The sequence below is a fragment of the Thunnus thynnus genome, chromosome 12 (assembly GCF_963924715.1).
Source record: "Thunnus thynnus chromosome 12, fThuThy2.1, whole genome shotgun sequence".
Taxonomy (NCBI): domain Eukaryota; kingdom Metazoa; phylum Chordata; class Actinopteri; order Scombriformes; family Scombridae; genus Thunnus; species Thunnus thynnus.
In genome coordinates this window covers 806,586-826,116 of record NC_089528.1, presented here as the reverse complement: position 1 = coordinate 826,116, position 19,531 = coordinate 806,586, and the positions used below count along the sequence as shown (strand labels likewise).

At 40.9% G+C, this 19,531-nt stretch overlaps 1 protein-coding gene across 3 annotated transcripts in view; it reads right to left on the bottom strand.

Annotated features, from left to right (window-relative positions):
• xkr4 (XK related 4) overlaps positions 1 to 17,559 on the bottom strand; it is a 44,666-nt gene extending 27,107 nt beyond the window's left edge. For 2 of the 3 annotated variants that reach the window (XM_067604760.1, XM_067604761.1), the window contains exon 1: positions 15,852 to 17,559. In XM_067604760.1, coding sequence (XP_067460861.1) covers positions 15,852 to 16,546 — 695 coding nt within the window. In that variant the 5' untranslated portion in view covers positions 16,547 to 17,559. Of the gene's footprint in view, positions 1 to 1,743; positions 1,888 to 15,851 lie in introns of those variants that run through there. The other variant, XM_067604762.1, reaches the window with a different exon arrangement.
• Positions 17,560 to 19,531: the final 1,972 nt, after the last annotated feature.

Below are 19,531 nucleotides of genomic sequence, written 5' to 3'. Positions count from 1 at the left end.
AATAAAGGTTGGCAAGTAGAGTTCACCTGCACTCTCTAGTTAAGTTTCACCTCTGACCTGGCTGTGGTTGGGTGTGGTCCGAAGTGTGCTCTGTTGCACCTGTAATCACATCCAAAAATGATGTTACAGTGTACCGACACAAATTGGAGTATACTAGTGCTGCAACTAACAATTACAATTTTGGCTTCCAACGATTATGAAAACAAGATAATTGGTAATCCATTGAATTATTGTCATTTCATAGTGATGCTCTCGTTTTGTCTTGTGTTGCAAATGTAGCACAACCCTTTCCTTTACAGCGGTGCACTTTTGCCCCTCCCTAAACGCCTCCGACAGGCATTAAGCTCCTCTGTCCACAGAACCGGCTGTCTGTCAGCAGCAGCTGCTGACCAGTGGCTGACTAACCTGCCTTCACCAGGCTAACTGACAGCTGAAATTTACTAAACCAAAATAGTTTGCATGTCGGCTCCACAGGTGGAAATCAACTGTGTTTGTAGTTGTTGATTCAATGGTTTTTTTTCCTCGCCCACTGTAGCGAGTGAATCTGTCTGCAGCTAAACCGGGGCTAACCGGGGCTTCCTCCGCAGGCTCCACTTCACTCAGCTGCCCGACAGACCGGCTGCTTCTTCCCACTTTAACCTGAATAACAAACCGGGGCTAGGTGCTCCGGTTGGATGCAAACGAAGAGCCAGGGCTAGCTGGGAGGCTAGCAGAGGCTAACTGGCTGTGCTTCCCTCCAGTCATGCTACGGCTAGCGCTCCGCTAGCCTCCCAGATAGGAAACCCCTTGGCTGACAGGATGTACCACTCTGTTTGAAGAAACTTTTTCTTTTTCTTCTTTTTGGTTTATAACAGCTGTTGGCAACCAGCGTATTAAGTGCATTACTGCCACCCTCTGCTTCAGACTGTGGACCAAAGATTAAATCCTACACATTAATCCTGTCTGTCTAATAAACTCAAAGAAAACTACTGCTCCAGCTCCGGAGCTCTGGAACTCCGGTCTTCTTAAGTTCTTCCTTCATATATTGTCTTTCTTTATCATTCGCACAATCTATGAATGCATGTGTAATAGTCTCCTCAGCCAGGTGGAAAAAAATATGTGCATATATCAGCATTGGCAATCAGCAAAAATGAGGGTCAAAAAGTAATCATGTTGAATAATTGTGATCTCAATATTGACCAAAATAATCATGATTATGATTTTTGCCATAACTGAGCAGCCCTACATAAAATGTCAGAAAATGGTGAAAACTGTCAATCACTCTTTACCAAAGCCCAAGATGATGTCCTAAAAATGTCTTGTTTTGTCCACAACCCAAAGATATTCTGTTTACTGTCATAAAGGACTAAAGAAACCAGAAAATATTCACATTTAAGAAGCTAGAATCAGAATTAGGACATTTTTTTCTTAAAAAATGACTCAAAACGATGGACCAATTAACAAAACAGTTTTATTAAATGATTAATTTAACTCTTTAAAAAAAGGGTACACTTCTACCTTGCTGCAGCAAGGTGAGAAGTGGTCAGCAAAAACAAGATTTTCAGCTTGCTGTTAAATTGCTCTTTAGCTTACTATACTCAAGGACATTATTTCTTTTTGTTTTGTTGTTTCCTTTGTAAAGCATCTTTGAGTATCCTGAAAAGCACTATATAAGTTGGATGTATTATCATTATTATTATTATTATTATTATTATTATTATTATTGTAACTCAGTTCAACTTAATTAACATAAACATACCTCACCTTTTTAAAGCTGTGTGTGGGACTTTTTGTCTCCCCCTTCTGGCAGCGAGAGTAATGGAGAAAGCTCGGCTGTGATTGCCTGAGTACAAAGATGTTACTAGGATGAGGTGAGGACATTTCTCTTCATTTGATAATATTAAAAGTAAAGTTAGACTTTTCTGTCAGCTTCCCGACTCATTTTAAAAAAGACGAGGAAAAAGAGAGAGAGCTGAGAGCACCAGCGAGCAAGAGAGAGAACAGCTGTGGTTGAGCAAACTAGAGAGTGAATGAGGAGAGGGAGCGGTGGTAGCAAGAAAGCCGGTGAATCAGATCAATAAAACATCACGTTCTGATTGTTTCACAGTGGTTACATTCTAGGGCACAAACATGCCAACACCCCCACACACCTCCGCTCAACCCTGGGGCGGTGCACCTCAATGTCTGATTTGGTCTGAATGCGGCCTGACAGGCATGCAGTACACTCTAATGGCCACTTTGAATGACAGGCTGGAGAGAGAGGGCTGGAAATAACTGATATGTTTTTATGGTCCACTGGCCCAAAAACATATTTTTTGACAGCCCACTGGCCTACCAAGATTTGTCCCAGTATGCCCGATGGCCAGTACATACTGAACGTAACCTACTGTTGCAGTTGTAAAATGGTGGATAAATAGTTTTGAGACTCATACAACCCTCATGATAGTTTCACTATTAGAATTTGATCCATTTGGTCCTATAAGATTTGGAAAGTCTAGAAGAGCTGCACAATTAACAGCCAAACGGCCAGGTTGGGAATGTTATACCCATGATGAGATTTAAAAACTCCATATACTGTGAAATACAGAGATTTATCTGGCAGTGATGGGCTTAATCAACATTGTGTGAACTCATTTGGCAAGGGCTTTAATGTAACGAATATTCATTTATATGTAAAAGTTCCACACTGTGGGTTTAAGTTACCAGCTGGGGGAAAATCAGAGGACTTGTCAAACTAGTTAAGTACTTACAAATCTTGCTCACACAACACCTTTCTCTTTTATAAACTTCCAAAGTCAGCAAAGTGCATTTCAAAGAAAATATAAACTTTCTTTGTGAAGACACAAAAATGTATCCTCTGCTACATAATCTAAACAATAGTTGCACCATGCAGTTTCATCAGAACAGCTCAATTGCAAGATGGACTGCGCGCGCACGCGCACACACACACACACACACACACACACACACAACTTTGTGATCATAGAAAAGTCCAATATGTAATTTTGTCTCAATACCTGTACCTCAACTCTACCTCCATTTCTCCAGACCTAACGCAAGAGCTGAATGGAGTAAATTCCTTATTCCTTTTCAGTTTGTGGCCTACATTTTTATGTGTCTCTCTCTGTCAGTCTCCCTCATTCATTTCCATTCTTTCTCTCCCTCTATATCACCAACACATTGCAGTCATTTAGCAGCTGGCTAATGGGTCATGAAATGAAGTTCCATTGTCAAATAATTTGAAAATGAAATCTGGGCTGACGGCATTAAAGCTGCGGCTTGTTCATGGATAGGTGCACATCACACATCTCTCATCTCTGTGTTTATGTGTGTGTGTTGGTGCTGGTCTTTCTAAGTTCACAGAACACTGGCGCCTTCTTCCCACATCTCTACTAAAAGAAGGAATTTCTGTATGCTAGTATGTATGTCTGTATGTGTGTATGTCCTTTGTGTATTTCGAGAACCATTAATTCGATCAACTGTACACTTGGCGGATCTATTGCTGGGGACCCAAGGGAGTGCAGGGAGTTGAATGTGAAGTTGTTTGGATGAGTGGTTCTCAAAAAGTAAATAAAAAATACCTCATAAACAACGTTGATTTGCTTCTTCTTCTGCCTGTGGAGTCAACGAGCGGAAATACAGACAACGCCACCGTGTCATTGCAACCCATATTGTGGTTGGAGGTGGGACTACATCCATAGTGTTAATGACTTGAAGTTTGAGAGACTTAAGCTCCACTATTGAACTGTGTACTGTGAACGAAACTTGGCATGTACGTTCAAGACTTACTGCAGGATGTCTCAGACATGTCTTGAACAGGACTGCAGCTCATCTAACCAAAAAGCATGGAATTTCTGTCTGTCTGTCTGTCTGTCTGTCCTTTGCATATCTCGAGAAACGTTACTTCGATCAACTTCACATTCAGCGGGTGTATTGCTGGGGACCCAAGGATGTGCAGTGTCAAATGTGGTGCCATTTGGACACGCGCCACACTTAATATTAATAAGCTTTGAATAAATAAGCAAACAGCGAGCTGCTCAGCTCTGTGTCTGAGTGCAGAGGGAGCTATTTGATATAAACACCATCACATCACAGCAGTGTGGAGCTTCTGGGCTCTGACTAGACTTCACACTTGGTGTTAGTACTGTTGAGGACCCAAGAAAGTGCAGTGTCGAGTGTGAAGTTGTTTGGACACTTGACATGTTTAATAAACTTTGAATAAACAAGTGAACACGGAGCCGCTCAGTTCTCTGTCTGAGTGCAGCGAGGACTGTTCCAAAAAGGCACGTTTGAATGGGCACTGCACTGGTTCTTTTTAAGTCACGAATCACTGTATCCCTTCAAATGACACAGCAGGTTTTCTGTTTGTGTTGATGTCCACAACAACACTGAACACAGCAGCTGTGAGCGCAGTGCCAAAGCTTTGGGTCTGTCCTGTAGGTCCTGTGGGTCGCCACTGCTTCAGCCCTGAATGGTTTAAACCAAGCCCCGCAACGGCGGGAGGGAGAGAAATATGGACTTAATAAGACACATACAGGCCACGGATGTATTACAGGCAGTAAAGTTACTGTTTACCATGAGCAGAGCGGTTTCCAGTATTGAAATGAATACAGCGCCCTTGCTACAGAAACAGATCAGACTTGTTAACCTGCCACACAGGAAAGTGTCCCAGTTCTGACTGCTATACTCACATCCATTGAAAAGAAAAGTCAAGTCATTCAGTCTGACATTCAGTCTGACATTCAGCCCTCTAGCGAGGCCATCACCGTCAGTACAGCCAGTGTCGCCATGGCAATGCTACTTTTGCACTTTGTACAGTACATAGTTCCCTGCCATACTAGGTTTCATTTTTATTAAGTGGTTACTGTAATTTTATCATGGATCACTGATGATCCAGACTGATTTTACTGCATGATAGGTCATTTATTATACATCGCCAGAGTTTGCTGTAAATCCACAATTGCTGCAACACCATGCCAGTTTGAGTACTGCTTCATGCACTGTCAGATTTTTAAAACAGAGAGTGAATGAAGGGATGAGGAGAGAGGAAACAGAAGCCAGGGGGAAAAGCAGGATGCAACAAAGGAGACAGAAAAAAATAAAAAAGTAAAGAAAGTGCAAAGTAAAGATTAAAAGAGGAAAAGAGACAAAATACATGCGGAAACAGTCAAAAAGTCTGGTGATGGAGAGATATAAATTCTGAGAAAGCAGAAAAACTGGTACAGTCTAACTTATAGTTAGATGAATTACTGGTGTGGTATCATTACTTTAAAGGCACAATCTGTTATCCGAATGTAAATTTAAGATTGTAAACAAGATTGAAACTTGCTATAAAATGATTGATAGATCTTCCAATACAGGGACTAACATTACACAATACTACACTGTATACTTTCAACAGCGGCGCAGCACTTTTGCTAAATGATAAACGGTGCTCCTGAAATTTCACATTGTGCATAATAATCACAATGAACGCAAACCATGTGCACCGTTTCAAGTAGCTGACAGGAACTTGTGGTGAGAGATTAGGAACACTGCCTCACTAATTATTGTATTTCCAGGTGAAGACTCACCTGAGGAACAGGCGTCAGGGAGACCATCTGGCTGCCTGTATGCATCTGAGCAGCAATGGGCCCCCACCGGTGAAATCCCCTACAAGAGAGCTACAGAGCCCAGAAAAATCTAATGCTCCAAGACAGGATGTAGCCTATGCCACTGAGTATGCTTTGTGTTGTTGTAGTGTAGTGGTGTTATGAGACAATTATTATGTTCTATATTTTGTTATCTAATATTTATTTATATTATCTATTTATATCTATGTTCATTTTCTGTGTTGAGGCATTTCATTCTATGACATTTATTATAATGACAGCTATCTGGGCCTCCGGAGCTCTTCTGGTATCAAAAGCTCCTGTACTGTAAATGATCATGCACATGACTATGAACATGAATCTGCAATATTCCAAGGTAGTTATAAGTTATTCTACTGATATTCTTTACCTACAATTGAAACTTTTGACTTATGTGTAATTTGGGTTTGCGTTTAAACTATTTTTTAACATACAGGCTGATTGGTTCTTTTATCCATCCTTCAGTTTCGCAGCGCAATAAAATTAACTGAGGGTCAACCCAGCCTCTAACTTAACACTAGAGCCCTGCCCTAGAACTTACAAAATCATTTCAACAGTTTACCTGTGCCATGACTTAAATACATTGAAAATGCATTAACTTCTGTACAATTTAATGTTTAATTAACTTCATAAAATCTCTCTGGATGGGTTGAAAATATAATGAGTTGCTGGATAATGACATTCAATTCAAATGAGTGATAGAGCACCATTCCACAGATTGGTAAAGTGACCTATTGAACGGGTTAAAAATATTAATAGTCATCCAGAAGATGTCACAGCGCTTCACATTGGTTTTTCCAGCAGAGCTGTAGAGAAGAGTAATTGCGCTTCATTTAACTGATTCACATACTGAGTGACCTTAATTTGGCTTCTGATAAACACATCTTGTGCCATGGGAAAAATAAATCATCTCTTTACACAAGTTTAGTCCAACTTCATTAGTCAGGCAGCACTACAGCAGCCACATGTCACCTCCTTTGTAGAAACAGGCCTGTTTGTCTTCTCTCTCCCATCTGCTGGACAGCTGCTGGTGGACTGACTCTCTGTGACGTGATTTAAAGGTACTGCCAAAGTCAGACTCAAACTATACACTACAATGCAAGTTCAATCAATTGCCCAGAATAAATAATCAGGTTAATTAATTTGATTGCATTTTCAAGCGACTGGAAAAAAAAAATTCAGTGAGTTTATTGCATGATAATTTACTACAATGATCAAGTCAGTGTATGTTAGCATTACCATGATCATGAGTACGAGAGAGCAGGGTCAGCAATACCACAGATCAGATGTATTAACGTGAGCATGTAGGACTCCAGCAAGAACACTAATTCTCCATGAACACAGTACACACTACACGAACATAATGGTTCCTACTTGTCACTTAGGCCCTCGAATCAAACATCATTTCCAAAATCATTCATCTGCTTTCTCACTTGTTTGTTCCATTTGCCTTTCATCTAAACTTAGCACAAAAAGTAAGGAAATTTGTGTTTGGTAGATTATTTCTTTGTTGTAACAATGCTTCTTGGCAATAAATCTTATACCATTGGGAAGCCTTTTTATTTCCCTTTTAAATGGTGCCACATTTGTAAGGAACATGAATTTGTGGGATGAGCAGCAGAGCTGAGTATGTGGGTTGTGCCCATGAAAAATTTGCCAAATCTTCTCTGCCGATTCCAAACAGCCAACGTGGTTGCATTGGTCACTCTGGCACGAACAGCACGCCCAAGCTGATCCCCCTCAATGGGGTTGAGGTCAGGACTGCTGGCAGGCTGTTCCATCCTCTCCACTCCCAAATTCTGGAGGTAGTGTCTGATAAACCCCGCTCTGTGGGGGCGAGCATTGTCATTCTGGAGGATAGAATTCGGTCCCAGACTGTGGAGATATGGGATTGCCACTGGTTGCAGAATCTTATATCTCTCTGCATTGAGATTGACTCCAATGATGACAAGCCTCATTTTTCCAGTCAGGGAGATGCCATCTCACACCATCACACTGCCTCCAACAAAAGATGTTACTCTATCGGTTCAGCAATCAGCATAGTGTTCTCCACATCTTCTCCACACTTTGACCCTACGATCCAACTGCCGTAGGCAGAATCTGGACTCATCACTGAACATAACGTTCCTCCATATATGCATGTGTTGCCGACACCAGCTCAAACAGGCCTGACGGTGAAGGGCAGTCATGGCCGGCCTCCTGGCAGCCCTATGAGACTGGAGATTGGCTGCGTGTAGTCTGTTCAGGATTGTCTGGTGAGTGCTGACAGGGTGAGGAAACGGTCTTCTTGGGGTGTCGTCTTCTTGGGACGCCCACTTCGTGGCCTGTCTCTGACACCCTCCATTATATGGAACTTGGCCCTCACTTTGGAGATGGCACTAGGGCTCACTCCAAATAATGCCGCAACTTGGTTTTGTGGAACACCAGCTTGAAGTGGCCCTATCGCACGGGTCCTATCCAGATCAGTCAAATGTGGCATGCCGATTCTTGGAGCAGACACCTACTGACCACTATAGCAGGGCCCATGCTCACAATCAGGCACCTGATTGGCAGCACCTGTGGGTACCAGAAGCTCAAAACAAGACTCAATAGCAACAGCAAAATATGCTGTTTGGCATTGGCAGAGAAGAATTGACAAATTTTTCATGGGCGCAACCCACATACTCAGCTCTACTGCTCATCCCACAAATGCATATTCCTTACAAATGTGGCACCATTTAAAAGGGAAATAAACAGGCCTTCCAACTGTAGAAGATTTATTGCCAAAAAGCATTGTTACAACAAAGAAATATCTACCAAACACAAATTTCCTTACTTTTTGTGCTAAGTTTAGTACAAAGCCAAAAGTTTATTTATTTATTGTTTATGTTGTTGTTTTGGGTTATTGTCTGGTCCTGCTGCTTCCCCCGTTAGTACTGTCCTGTGTCATACATGTTTTTTTGTTAATCATTGTTGTTTTTTTGTTTATGATCTTGCTCAAAAAAAGAAGAAGATTAATGGTCCAAAAAAGTAATAAAACATTTATAATTTTTTAGTGTATCATTTCATTTAGGTTTTTATTTAAGAGCATATGAATGCTATAGGTACCATGCTTTAATTCCCACTAGATTTAAATTGTGTCATCCTCTTTTTCTTTTATTACCTCATCCTTCTTATTATTCCTTCCTTTTAGGCTATTATCTAACGTGTTATTGTGATAATTCCTCCTGGTTTTTATGCAGTTTCTCAAAAACTATAAATGCAAAAGACATCAACCATGGTACATGTGGATGTACTATGTGGATGCCCTCGGCCTATTAAAATATAGCACCTATAGCGCCAACATGTGGCTAATTATAGACGATTCTGTGTACATTTTGATGCTCAATCTATGGTGCACTTTGACTTTTGCCTTTGCCTTTGGCCTGCGACACACCCACAGCGGTGCATGAATTGTCCACCCCAGCTCAATGACACCAGAAGTGCTATGCTGCAGTGCAGCGCTATGTAACTATGTTTTTATAAAGTCCTGCCCTCACACCCTGTGCGCTGTGATTGGCTGGGGGCTACATAACCACTGCCCAAAGGTTGACACCAAGAAACGTCAGAACACAGCGAAATAAGAAAATACTGGCAGAGAGAAGGGTCTCTGCAGATAAATACACTGCCACACACTTCTAGTGGTTCATAAGTGATGATTGAGAGGGATTATTTTTGTATAAGTTTATACAATGTTATTAGGAAAATCCTACTCATTCTGCCTTTAAATCCAGCAGCAATGTTGGTGTGGTTAGTGTAAACATGGCAGATTTGCATGTCTGCTTCATTTTACAAACACACTCATCAAAACACTCTCTCAAAACTTTCTACTTGCCGTTGAATGTGCATTAATGTGTATATATGCTTGTCTCTGAATGTGCATTAGTGTTCAAGAATATGAGTGCATTTTATTTATTTATTTTTTTTAAAGCTTACTGGATTACTGGATCTTGATTAATGGATTTTTACATTCATAAAATTGAAGTCCCTATTGTATAAGATTTCAAAATGCCACACTTTGGTACCCTCTGGTCTTTGTATAAAAAATGCTATGTCTGACTGCAATGCTACCTAGCTCCATTCCCAACAGATCTGACTGCAATTGTGTGTGTGCATGTCTGTGTATGTGCATGGTTAGCAGGAAGAGAAAGGAGGTGGAAGCACCAAAGAACAAAAGATCTCAGCGATCATGAGGAGAGGTGGCGCTTGCTTTTATTTACACAGAGACATGGCATGCTAACATCCTAATTTGCCAGCCACGGTCTGATTTCAACAAATAAAATGCAACCCACGGTCTCACACACAATGGCGAGCTAACACAAAGCAGTCCAAGCAGTTGGACAGACATAAATCAGTTTAGTATGATAAACACAACCAAACAAGCAGCAAGCAACAATACTTAATGGTATTATCAGCAGCAACAACCGGACTCTCAGTCCGTTAACATCTAAACAAAGCAACAGCAATAAAGTTGAAAATAACACACTTTCATTTCCTATCTCTGCTGTCATGAGGTGACTGTTGCATGTTATTGCAGCCCCGAGCCAGTAGAGGGCTCTGGTACCATTTGCCATTGAGAGGGATAGAGAGAGTAGAATCTTACGCAGAGTGTTATGGTAGCAGCCAAGAGAAGTTGTACCCCCATGTTGGTCATGTTGTAAGGTGGTTATGGCGATTCCTACATTAAAGCCAGCTCAAGTGAAGATAAGTGTCGTATCTGATGACATGTATCCTAAGATATCTGCCCACCCATATTCACCGCCTTCTGCAGGAAAGGTGGAAGAGCGCTGGGTTGCACAGCACTCTTTTTTGGATCCAGTGATGTGTTTGGTTGAACACAGAGAAATCTCCACTCGTCCAGCGAGGTTGCGATTGTACTGCCTAGTTACAGTCATGTACGTACGGGAGTTACTTTCTTACATAAGCTGGTGAGCAGCTGGGAAACGTTAGACAGCGAGTGGAGTGTTTATACTTTGAGTGATGTCACGGCCCGAAGGGGAAATTCCCCCGTACGTTTCTGGCAGGTCTCATCCAATGGAAGCCAAGAGTTTGGCTCTGCCTGATTTCACACCTAGGTGTGAGATGAGCAAAGCATGATGGGAGTTGAAGTAGATTTGGAGTCCTTTTGTTTGACTTGGTGCCTTTCTTTGTTACCAGGCTTCATGAATGCGTGCAGGCCTGCCTTTGTCTCATGCACATGGCATTTGAGGCCCAACACACTGGTATATTTATTTTGATGAAATGATCAGTTTGTCCAAGTAGTTTCCCATAATAATAATTAAAAAAAAAAACTTGAAATAAAATAAAATGGTTTACACAAAAATTGGGTCTATAGCAAACATCACATATAGATCCCATTCTGTCTACTTCATGCATCATACACATCCAATGCCCAGACCACATGGTCCAAGAAGACACTATATGCAACACTGCAGTAATAAACATAACTTGTTAAATAAAACATTACATTGTAAACAGGGAACTTTGTCTCATCTCCCAAATTCTACAAATATGATTTGTCACAAAAATGGCTCAAACACAACTCAAGTCTTTTTTATCATCCAACCAGAAGGAGACAGCAAATAAGGACATTTTACCTTGAAGAATTTGCCGTAAATCATCATATAAAGAACAATTAAAATTGAAATGGACTTCAGTTATTTATTTTTTTGATTAATCATTTATTCACTAAAATGTCAAAAAAAATACCAAATACAACTTCCCACAGTAAAAGTGATCTTAAAATGTTGTTGTGTCCAACCAACAGTCCAAAACCCAAATATATTTAGTTTGCTATGGTATAAAACAGAGAGAGGCAGCAAATCATCACTTTAGAGAAGCCATAACCAGTTTTAAATGTCTTAAATGATTATTTGGTCATCAATAATTGTTTTTTTTTAATTTTCTGTTGACTAATTGATCAATAGATAGCCTTTCTTATATATAAGGAAGAGTGTCACAAATATCACACTGTAACCTGTTTTGAAGATTAAAAGTACATTAATCATAGAATATTTCACCTCAATACTTCAGAGATGTCCACGAAATGCCCAACTGAAGATCTTCCTACTAGGGATGTGCAGAGAGCCCAGTATTTGTATTTTTATATGTATTTGTTGAGGCAGTAAAATTATTTGTATTTGTATTTGAATAAAAGTGGAAAGGGGCTTAAAAATCCTGTTTTTGTTTTTATTACACTTTGAGAAAATTAAAGTGTTACAATAAGGGTTCATGAATAAACTACCTTAAGAAGGAGGTCCCCACACCATCTGGAACTGGAGTCTCCCAGATCATAGACGACTGCGCTGACTACTGAGCTAAAATTTTACCCATCACCTCATTGCAGACAGACCTCTACCTATTTATACACCCATAACACAGAGACAGTACAGCATGTAACGTGTAGGGAAGAACTTCAAAGGTGATTATTGCTTTGCACTTTTCATTTATTGCCTATTTTTTACAACTTAACTTTGTGGAAAGGAGAAGGGGAACAACAGGTTATGGAGAGTCCCTTGAGAACATTTGCATGTGCCAGTAGCTCGGCTTTATCTCTGGGGAACATCCCCAACTCCGGGAGTGATGTCCAAATTAGGAAATGTGCGTCATGTAGCAGGTGGATGTAACTCCCCTCATTGAGACCTGCTGATAGACATAACAGCGGAGCAGGGGAGAGAGACTGAGATAGTGATGTATCCAATCTGCGCACTGGTATTTGACGGGTTCTTTTTTCTTCCCAAAAACAAATAATTTTTAAAATATTTGTATGAAACAAACTACTTTCTACTGAGCTGCAGACACGTTCACAAGTCTGTTCCAATCTCTGAGGTTTGAAGGTTACCATCCCAAATCACCATCTCATACCACCACAAACCAGTTGAAACTCAAGAATCTCCCCAAAACAAACAAATAGTTCTGTAATGAACTGTCTTACATATGTTCAAAGATATTGCAAATGCCAGAAGCCTGTTCTGAGATCTGTTTATTCCAGGTCAGCATCTCAGAGATGGTGGAGTCCATCTCAGTATGAATTGGTTACAGACAGAGCAGTAACAGTACTACTACTACTACTTCAAAGCAAACTTGAAGCCCATGTGCACCCAAGGACAGGTCAAGCAGACGGTAATGCTTTGGCTGCAGCCAGAGCTATAGCTACACCCTGAGGTCATATGCTCTTGTTTGTTGGGGATTTGAGGTTTTAGCAATCCTTTATGGTGTGTAACTTTCAATTTTGGCGAGCAAATATTTTGCTGGGATAATAATCAGTGACTGAAAGTTAGGCCTCCCACTTCACTACGTAGTTGAATTTAATCAGATTAATACTACCTCACTCTCAGGAGGCTTTTATGTGGTTTAAAGACAATTTTCACCTACATCAAATATATAATAATAATAAAACAAATTACTAGTCTCTTCTTATGTCCTTATCTCACCCCAGTTTATTCTGGAGCTTTTGATCATATTACAATACATGTTGTAGATGTTCAAAATTACATTTTCTGAGCATGTTAAGAACTTCTGAGTCCTTTGGTCCTTCAACTCTTAAGCCAACATGGAAGAGAAGTCCTTAAAGTACTGTGAAAAAATTAAAATGTGAACATCTACATCTCTATGATAACTTGACAACTACTCACGAAGATCATGTGATGTGATTCAAAGGACAGCAACTAAATTGACCTGCTCATGAGACTTTTGATGATGATGATGGTGATGAGATTTTTAGGACAAAAAAATAATCTACAGATTAATTGATGATGAAAATAATCATTAGTTGCAGGCCAATTCTACTCCAGTCCATTAGAGAGGGAAGTATTGTCACAGCTGTAATTACAGTCCTGGTCACTTTTCAGATTAACATATTCATGGGGAGAAAAAAAAACTACTACAGAATATGATGCACTGTTATAGATTAAACCACCCAATAGTACATACGATTTGCTCACTGGACCAGCTGAAACAGTAAAATAGGGGAGAATGGGGTAACATGAGCCACTTTTTACATTTGATGATTTTACTTCAAAAAAAGTGTATTTATTTCAAATAATAGTTAATATATATACCTCAGGTTGTTGTGTACCCATGGAAAACAAGGTAGGGGTAAAATGAGCATGGAGATGGGGTAAATTGAGTGTTCTAGGGGTAATTAATGCTACCATTAAATACTGATATAAAAATGACACAAAATCAAATAATTTTGAGATAATTTTAACTTTATTAATGCCATCAATTTAACAAAGGCAAAAACTCGTACTTTTAAGTAAAATAATATGTTTGTGCCCTGTTGTTCAACATGTTACCTAATCATTTTCAGTAAAGATTTACCTATGATCCTTGTGTCTTAGCTACAGAAAGAACGTGTGTGTAAATGTGCTTTTGTATATACAGACAGGTGACAAATTAAAAGAAAAACTGGTACAGGTCTGAATGCTTGACCCCCGCAGTGAGGGGATCTGGTGGCTCTGTTATGCTGTGGGGGGCATTTTGCTGGAATGTTTTCGGTCCACTTGTCCCTTTAGAGGGAAGGGTCACTGCAAATCAATACAAAGTTGTTTTGAGTGATCACCTTTATCCTATGATGAAACATTTCTATCCTGACGGGAGTGGTCTCTTCCAGGATGACAGTGCCCCCATTCATAGGGCACGAGGGGTCACTGAATGGTTTGATGGGTATGAAAATGATGTGAATCATATACTATGGCCTTCACGGTCACCAGATCTCAAACCAACTGAAACCTACGGGAGATTTTGGACTGAGGTGTTAGACAGCGCTCTCCACCACCATCATCAAAACTAGGGAATATCTTTTTGAAGAATGGTGTTCATCCGTCCAGAAGAGTTCAAGAGACTTGTAGAATCAATGCTTAGTTGTATTGAAGCTGTTCTGGTGGCACATGGTGGCCCAATACCTTACTAAGACACTTAATGTTGGCTTTTCCTTTAATTTGTCACCCGTCTGTATGTACAGCATGTTTGTGTGTGGCTTATACTTAACATGAGTCAACAATTAGGTTTTTAACAGTGACAAAACATTAACATGAACAGTGTCTCTAGTCTCAAGAATATGAGAAAATAATTTGTTGGGGTAAATTGAGCCAATGACTCAACTTGCCCCAACATCACTTGCATATTTTACCCCACAACCTCCATTTTGACAAAACTGTTTCACTTGGCATGACAATTTTTTTTGCTCTGTTTTGCTCACCACTCTCTCCATGTGCTTTAGTTCAAGATTGATTGAGTAACACACTATATAATAAACTATACTTTCTTAATTTGTGGTCACATGTTTACTTTTGTTTATGGTTACCTAGATGAAGGGGGTGGTTCATTTTACCCAATGTCCTGATTTACCCTGTTCTCCCCTATTGCTTACACATGAATGCTTTAACAACCCAATAATATCATATAACCATATAACACTTGCATGGGACATTTTCTGCGTAAAAAGTACTTTGAATTTTGATATTTTAAGTACATTTTGCTGATACTTCATTAGACATGCTGATACTTACGTAAGATTTTACTTGTATTTGAGTATTTTTACATTGTGGCATTACTACTTGCACTTAAGAAAAGAATCTGGATTCTTCTATCATTGGTTACTGTAAGTGCAACCCAGGACTATATGCCTACAGCTTTCATTTTTGTCTCAGTACACTGTCGGCTGCATATTTTGTTTCTGTACAGATTTTAAAAATAATGGTGCCAGAGTTGTGCTCAGACCACCACCGTGTAGTAATATTTTGGTTTAATGTCCATTTTATGACCCACCCAGAAGCTGTTTGGCCAACCATGGAGGCTCTCTCCAGTGGAGAAAATATCCTCAATACCAGCAGCACTGCTTTACATTACGTGTGACTCCCTGTGTTCATAATACAAGATAAAAGTATTATTCCTGTTTAGCTTGCTTTATCTGAGAGAGTGACCTGAATGCCTTCCACAGTATCATGTGTGTTGGCCCTGTAGTAGGGAGCAGGCTAAAGATGGCAGCTGGTAGCCATACTGTAGGAGCTGGCATCATTTAAAGGCCATCGTCGTGCCAAGAGTGCTGTCAGAGCATCCCTCTGGTCATTCATTCATTTATTCCACACACACACAAGCATACACATAAATAAACACATGCACACATGCATGCGCGCGCGCGCGCGCGCGCACACACACACACACACACACACACACACACACACACCATCATTGTTACCCATCCCAAGGCCTGCATCCTACCTCCATATCTGGCCCAACTGGAGGATGTGGATGAGGGACTGGCCAAACCAGACGCAGAAGGAGTAGTAGACTGATCGTTTCCTGCTCCTGCTGCCCGCCGCGGTGCTCGCGGTGCTGTTGGTCGTGGTGTTCTTACTGGCGGTCGACGCCTGTCTCTGCGGCGTGGCAGGGTGGTGTTGAGCGGTAACATCACCGTGTGAGGCCGAGCCGCTCAATAGCTTGTTCCCGTCCATGTGGGAGCAATCAGCGGCGGATTCCGCACCGTCCTCTGTGCTGAAGTCGTGGACGAACCATCTGAAGCTAAAGAGCTGGACCGAGAAGGAGCCGAGCACAACGAAGAAGAGCGTCAGGCCGAACCACCAGTAGTCGCGGCGGAGGTAGTAATCGACCGACAGCCACACGTCAGTGCCCACATCGGCCAAATACACGGCCACTGCGGCTACGATCCACAGGCAGTCCCACACCGTGTATTTCTGCTGCTCTCTGCCCAGGCGAAGGCACGTCGAGTTGGAGCCTCTCCCGCCGCAGCAACGCGACTCCCCGTTAGCGAAGTCCCCGTCCCCGGTACCCGTAGAGTCGGGCTGGCCGCCCGGATGGAGCCCTTGCACCGAACCGGAGTGCTCCGAGTTTTGCAGGGGGGTGAAGGCCACGTCGCTCTTCTTCATCTTCAGAACCCCGTCCGATTTAGCCGCCATTATTAGAAGCTTGTAATATTACTCTATTATTTCCTCTACGTTCCTCCCCTCCTCTTGTCCTCTACCCTTCCTCTCACTGTCGACACCCTTCTGCGTGTCTCTCCTCCTCCTCCTTTCTGGGCAGGACTAGCTCCTTTACACTGCCGGCTGGTCATAATACAGAACGGAGACAAAAAGACAGAAGGCAGAACGTAGCCCTGTGCTTGTTCCGGTGTTTGGGTCCATATCACGTCTTGACTGACTTCTCGTTGGATTGACGATCCGCTCACATCCAGCCGACAGGAGGGCTTTTCCGCTTTGTTTCCTCCACTTGCAGACAGCCTACCTGAACGGTTTCTGATTCTGCGGTTTGTCACTCTTTTCCCTGGATGAATGCTGGTGCTGACGCTGGGGATGGGAATGGCCACGGGAGCGAAGGACAAGGAGGAGGGCTGCAGCCATTCGCTTCTTCCATGGCACAGACTAAAACCTATGACATCATCCTCCTAACACCCCCCCCCCCCCCCCCCTTCCCCCCCATATCTCTCTTTATCTCTCTCTCTCTCTGTCGCTGACTCTCTCCCTCTCTCTGCCTGTCTCTCGGTTGTTTGCATACCTTTTGAGCTCTGTTAAAGCACAAAGTCAAGACTGCTCTACCGAGGGCAAACAAATCTGCCCCTCAGTCTATCTGTCAGCATGCACCCTGTCATGTGAATCAGGATATAAATAACCTAAGGTGAAGCAGCAGCAAGTCCAGCAGGCTCCAGCCTGATTTTCAGCACCATGGACAGATCCAGCTGTTACTGTACTCTAGCGTTTAAGCAGTTCTCAAAACCACGGATGTATTAAGGAGAACTCAAAGTAAAGAAAAAAAAACTCAGCTCAAAACATTACATCACCACGTTGTTTTATGCTGTGCAGCACAACACTTCATTTGTCCTGCAGAAGGTTGTCCCTCATTCAAAACCTTCCCCAAACTGTTGCCACAGAGTTAGAAGAACACTACTAGAGTTTCTTAATGCTCTGGAACAAGAGGCCAAAGCAGGAAAAAACAGACCAAAAGCATGTGGACAGGGCTGATCTGAACAGGGCAAAAAGACAGAAAACTGATGTTTCCATCATAAGGTTCACTGTGCTTACTGTCTTTTCTATTCACTTATGTACTTCATCAGGAAATGAAAAACAAACACTCTGCTCTTAGTCTGCTGGCCAGGTTACTGATTATGTGGGAGCCTTGATAAAAAACTATTTGGAAATCCAGTGAACTTTGTTTTAGTACCACAGAGTCACTCATTCTAAATATTTGTTATAATAGACCTTTTTCACAGCAGACATTTTAACTGGTGGAACTGAAAAGATTAATGATGGCTCAATTCCTTTCAAGTGTCCAAGGAAGCCATACTGGTGAGCCAAGAACATAAACATCAAATACAAAGAAAGAATATGAAGGACTGAAACTGCCAAAATCAAAAATAAATAAATAAATACATGGCTCAATAAATAAATAAATGAAACAATAAAGAAAGAAATGTAGAAATAAAATGCCCAATTATCAAATAAATGTGCAGGTTAATTTGAAAATAAATAAATATTCAAGGAAATATGAAAATAAATAAACACAATTAAAACTGTTCCTTAGATGAATATCATCCTCACAGTCTGCACAGCAAGCAGAAACAGCGTGATGGTGCCCGTATTGGTGTGTTGATGGGAACATCAGCTTGTTTGATAGTTTCAGGAAGAAGCATCCAGGGGTTATGCTGTGCCTGCTGGATATTAGTGTAATCCTTCACATTTTTCTATTTTAAAATAAAGTTTTATTCTATACAATTGTGATATGGTGTTTTTTCCTTCATATTATACATTATATGTACTTAAGTGTTGAATGTGACATATATAACTTATGAGTACGGTTTTGTGTAAACATGGTTGCAGAGAACGTTAACATAAATTATTTGGAACAGTTTACTGAAAATTATCCAATGCTGTTTGTGTTACTAAGTGTCCATATCAGCCAAAAGTGTAATAATAATCCATGATGACAAGTCTACTGGCCTTGTATTACATTTGCTTTAAAGTTGTTACTGTACATTACATTCAAACAATTAGATGTGTAAAATGGGATTAACTCTTCACTAATGGTGAGAAAAAGAAGAAAGGAATCAGGGCAAGATCTGCTCAGGTAACAGGTACATTAATAAAATATACATGTTTATGATTTCTGTGAATGTTCAAACTTTTGTAAATCTCTACATTTCTTTCAAAGACTGACAGAGTGGACATGAACAGATCCCAAACGGTTGATGCCACTAGCAGAGTCATGGCACACAGCAACATGTGTCTTTTCATGTGTTTCTGTCAATTTCGCTGCTATTCCCCACAAACTAGTCACTTTTCATCAGATTAGATCCAGACTCACACCTAATGCATGGTTCTGCTAGCAGAGACACGGCACACACAGCATACTCTTTTTTATTCATCTCTATCAATTTCACTGCTATTCCCCACAAACGAGTCACTTTTCATCAGAATCGATGCAGACTCCTCCAAAACGCTCTGTTGTAGTAGCAGAATCATGGCACACACAGTACATGCATTTTCATATGTTTCTATCAATTTCAGTGTTATTCCACTCTAACTAATCACTTTTCATCATATTCGATCCAGACTCACACCGAATGCGGGATTCTGCTAGCAGAGCACGGCACACACAGTACATGCATTTTCATATGTTTCTATCAATTTGATTGTTATTGGACACAAAATAGTCACTTTTCATCAGAATCGATGCAGACTCCTCCAAAACGCTCTGTTGTAGTAGCAGAGTCGCGGCACACACAGTACATTCATTTTCATATGTTTCTATCAATTTCAGTGTTATTGGACACAAAATAGTCACTTTTCATCATATTCGATGCAGACTCATCCAAAACGCTCTGTTGTACTAGCAGAGTCATGGCATTCACAGTATATGCATTTTCATATGTTTCTATCAATTTCAGTGTT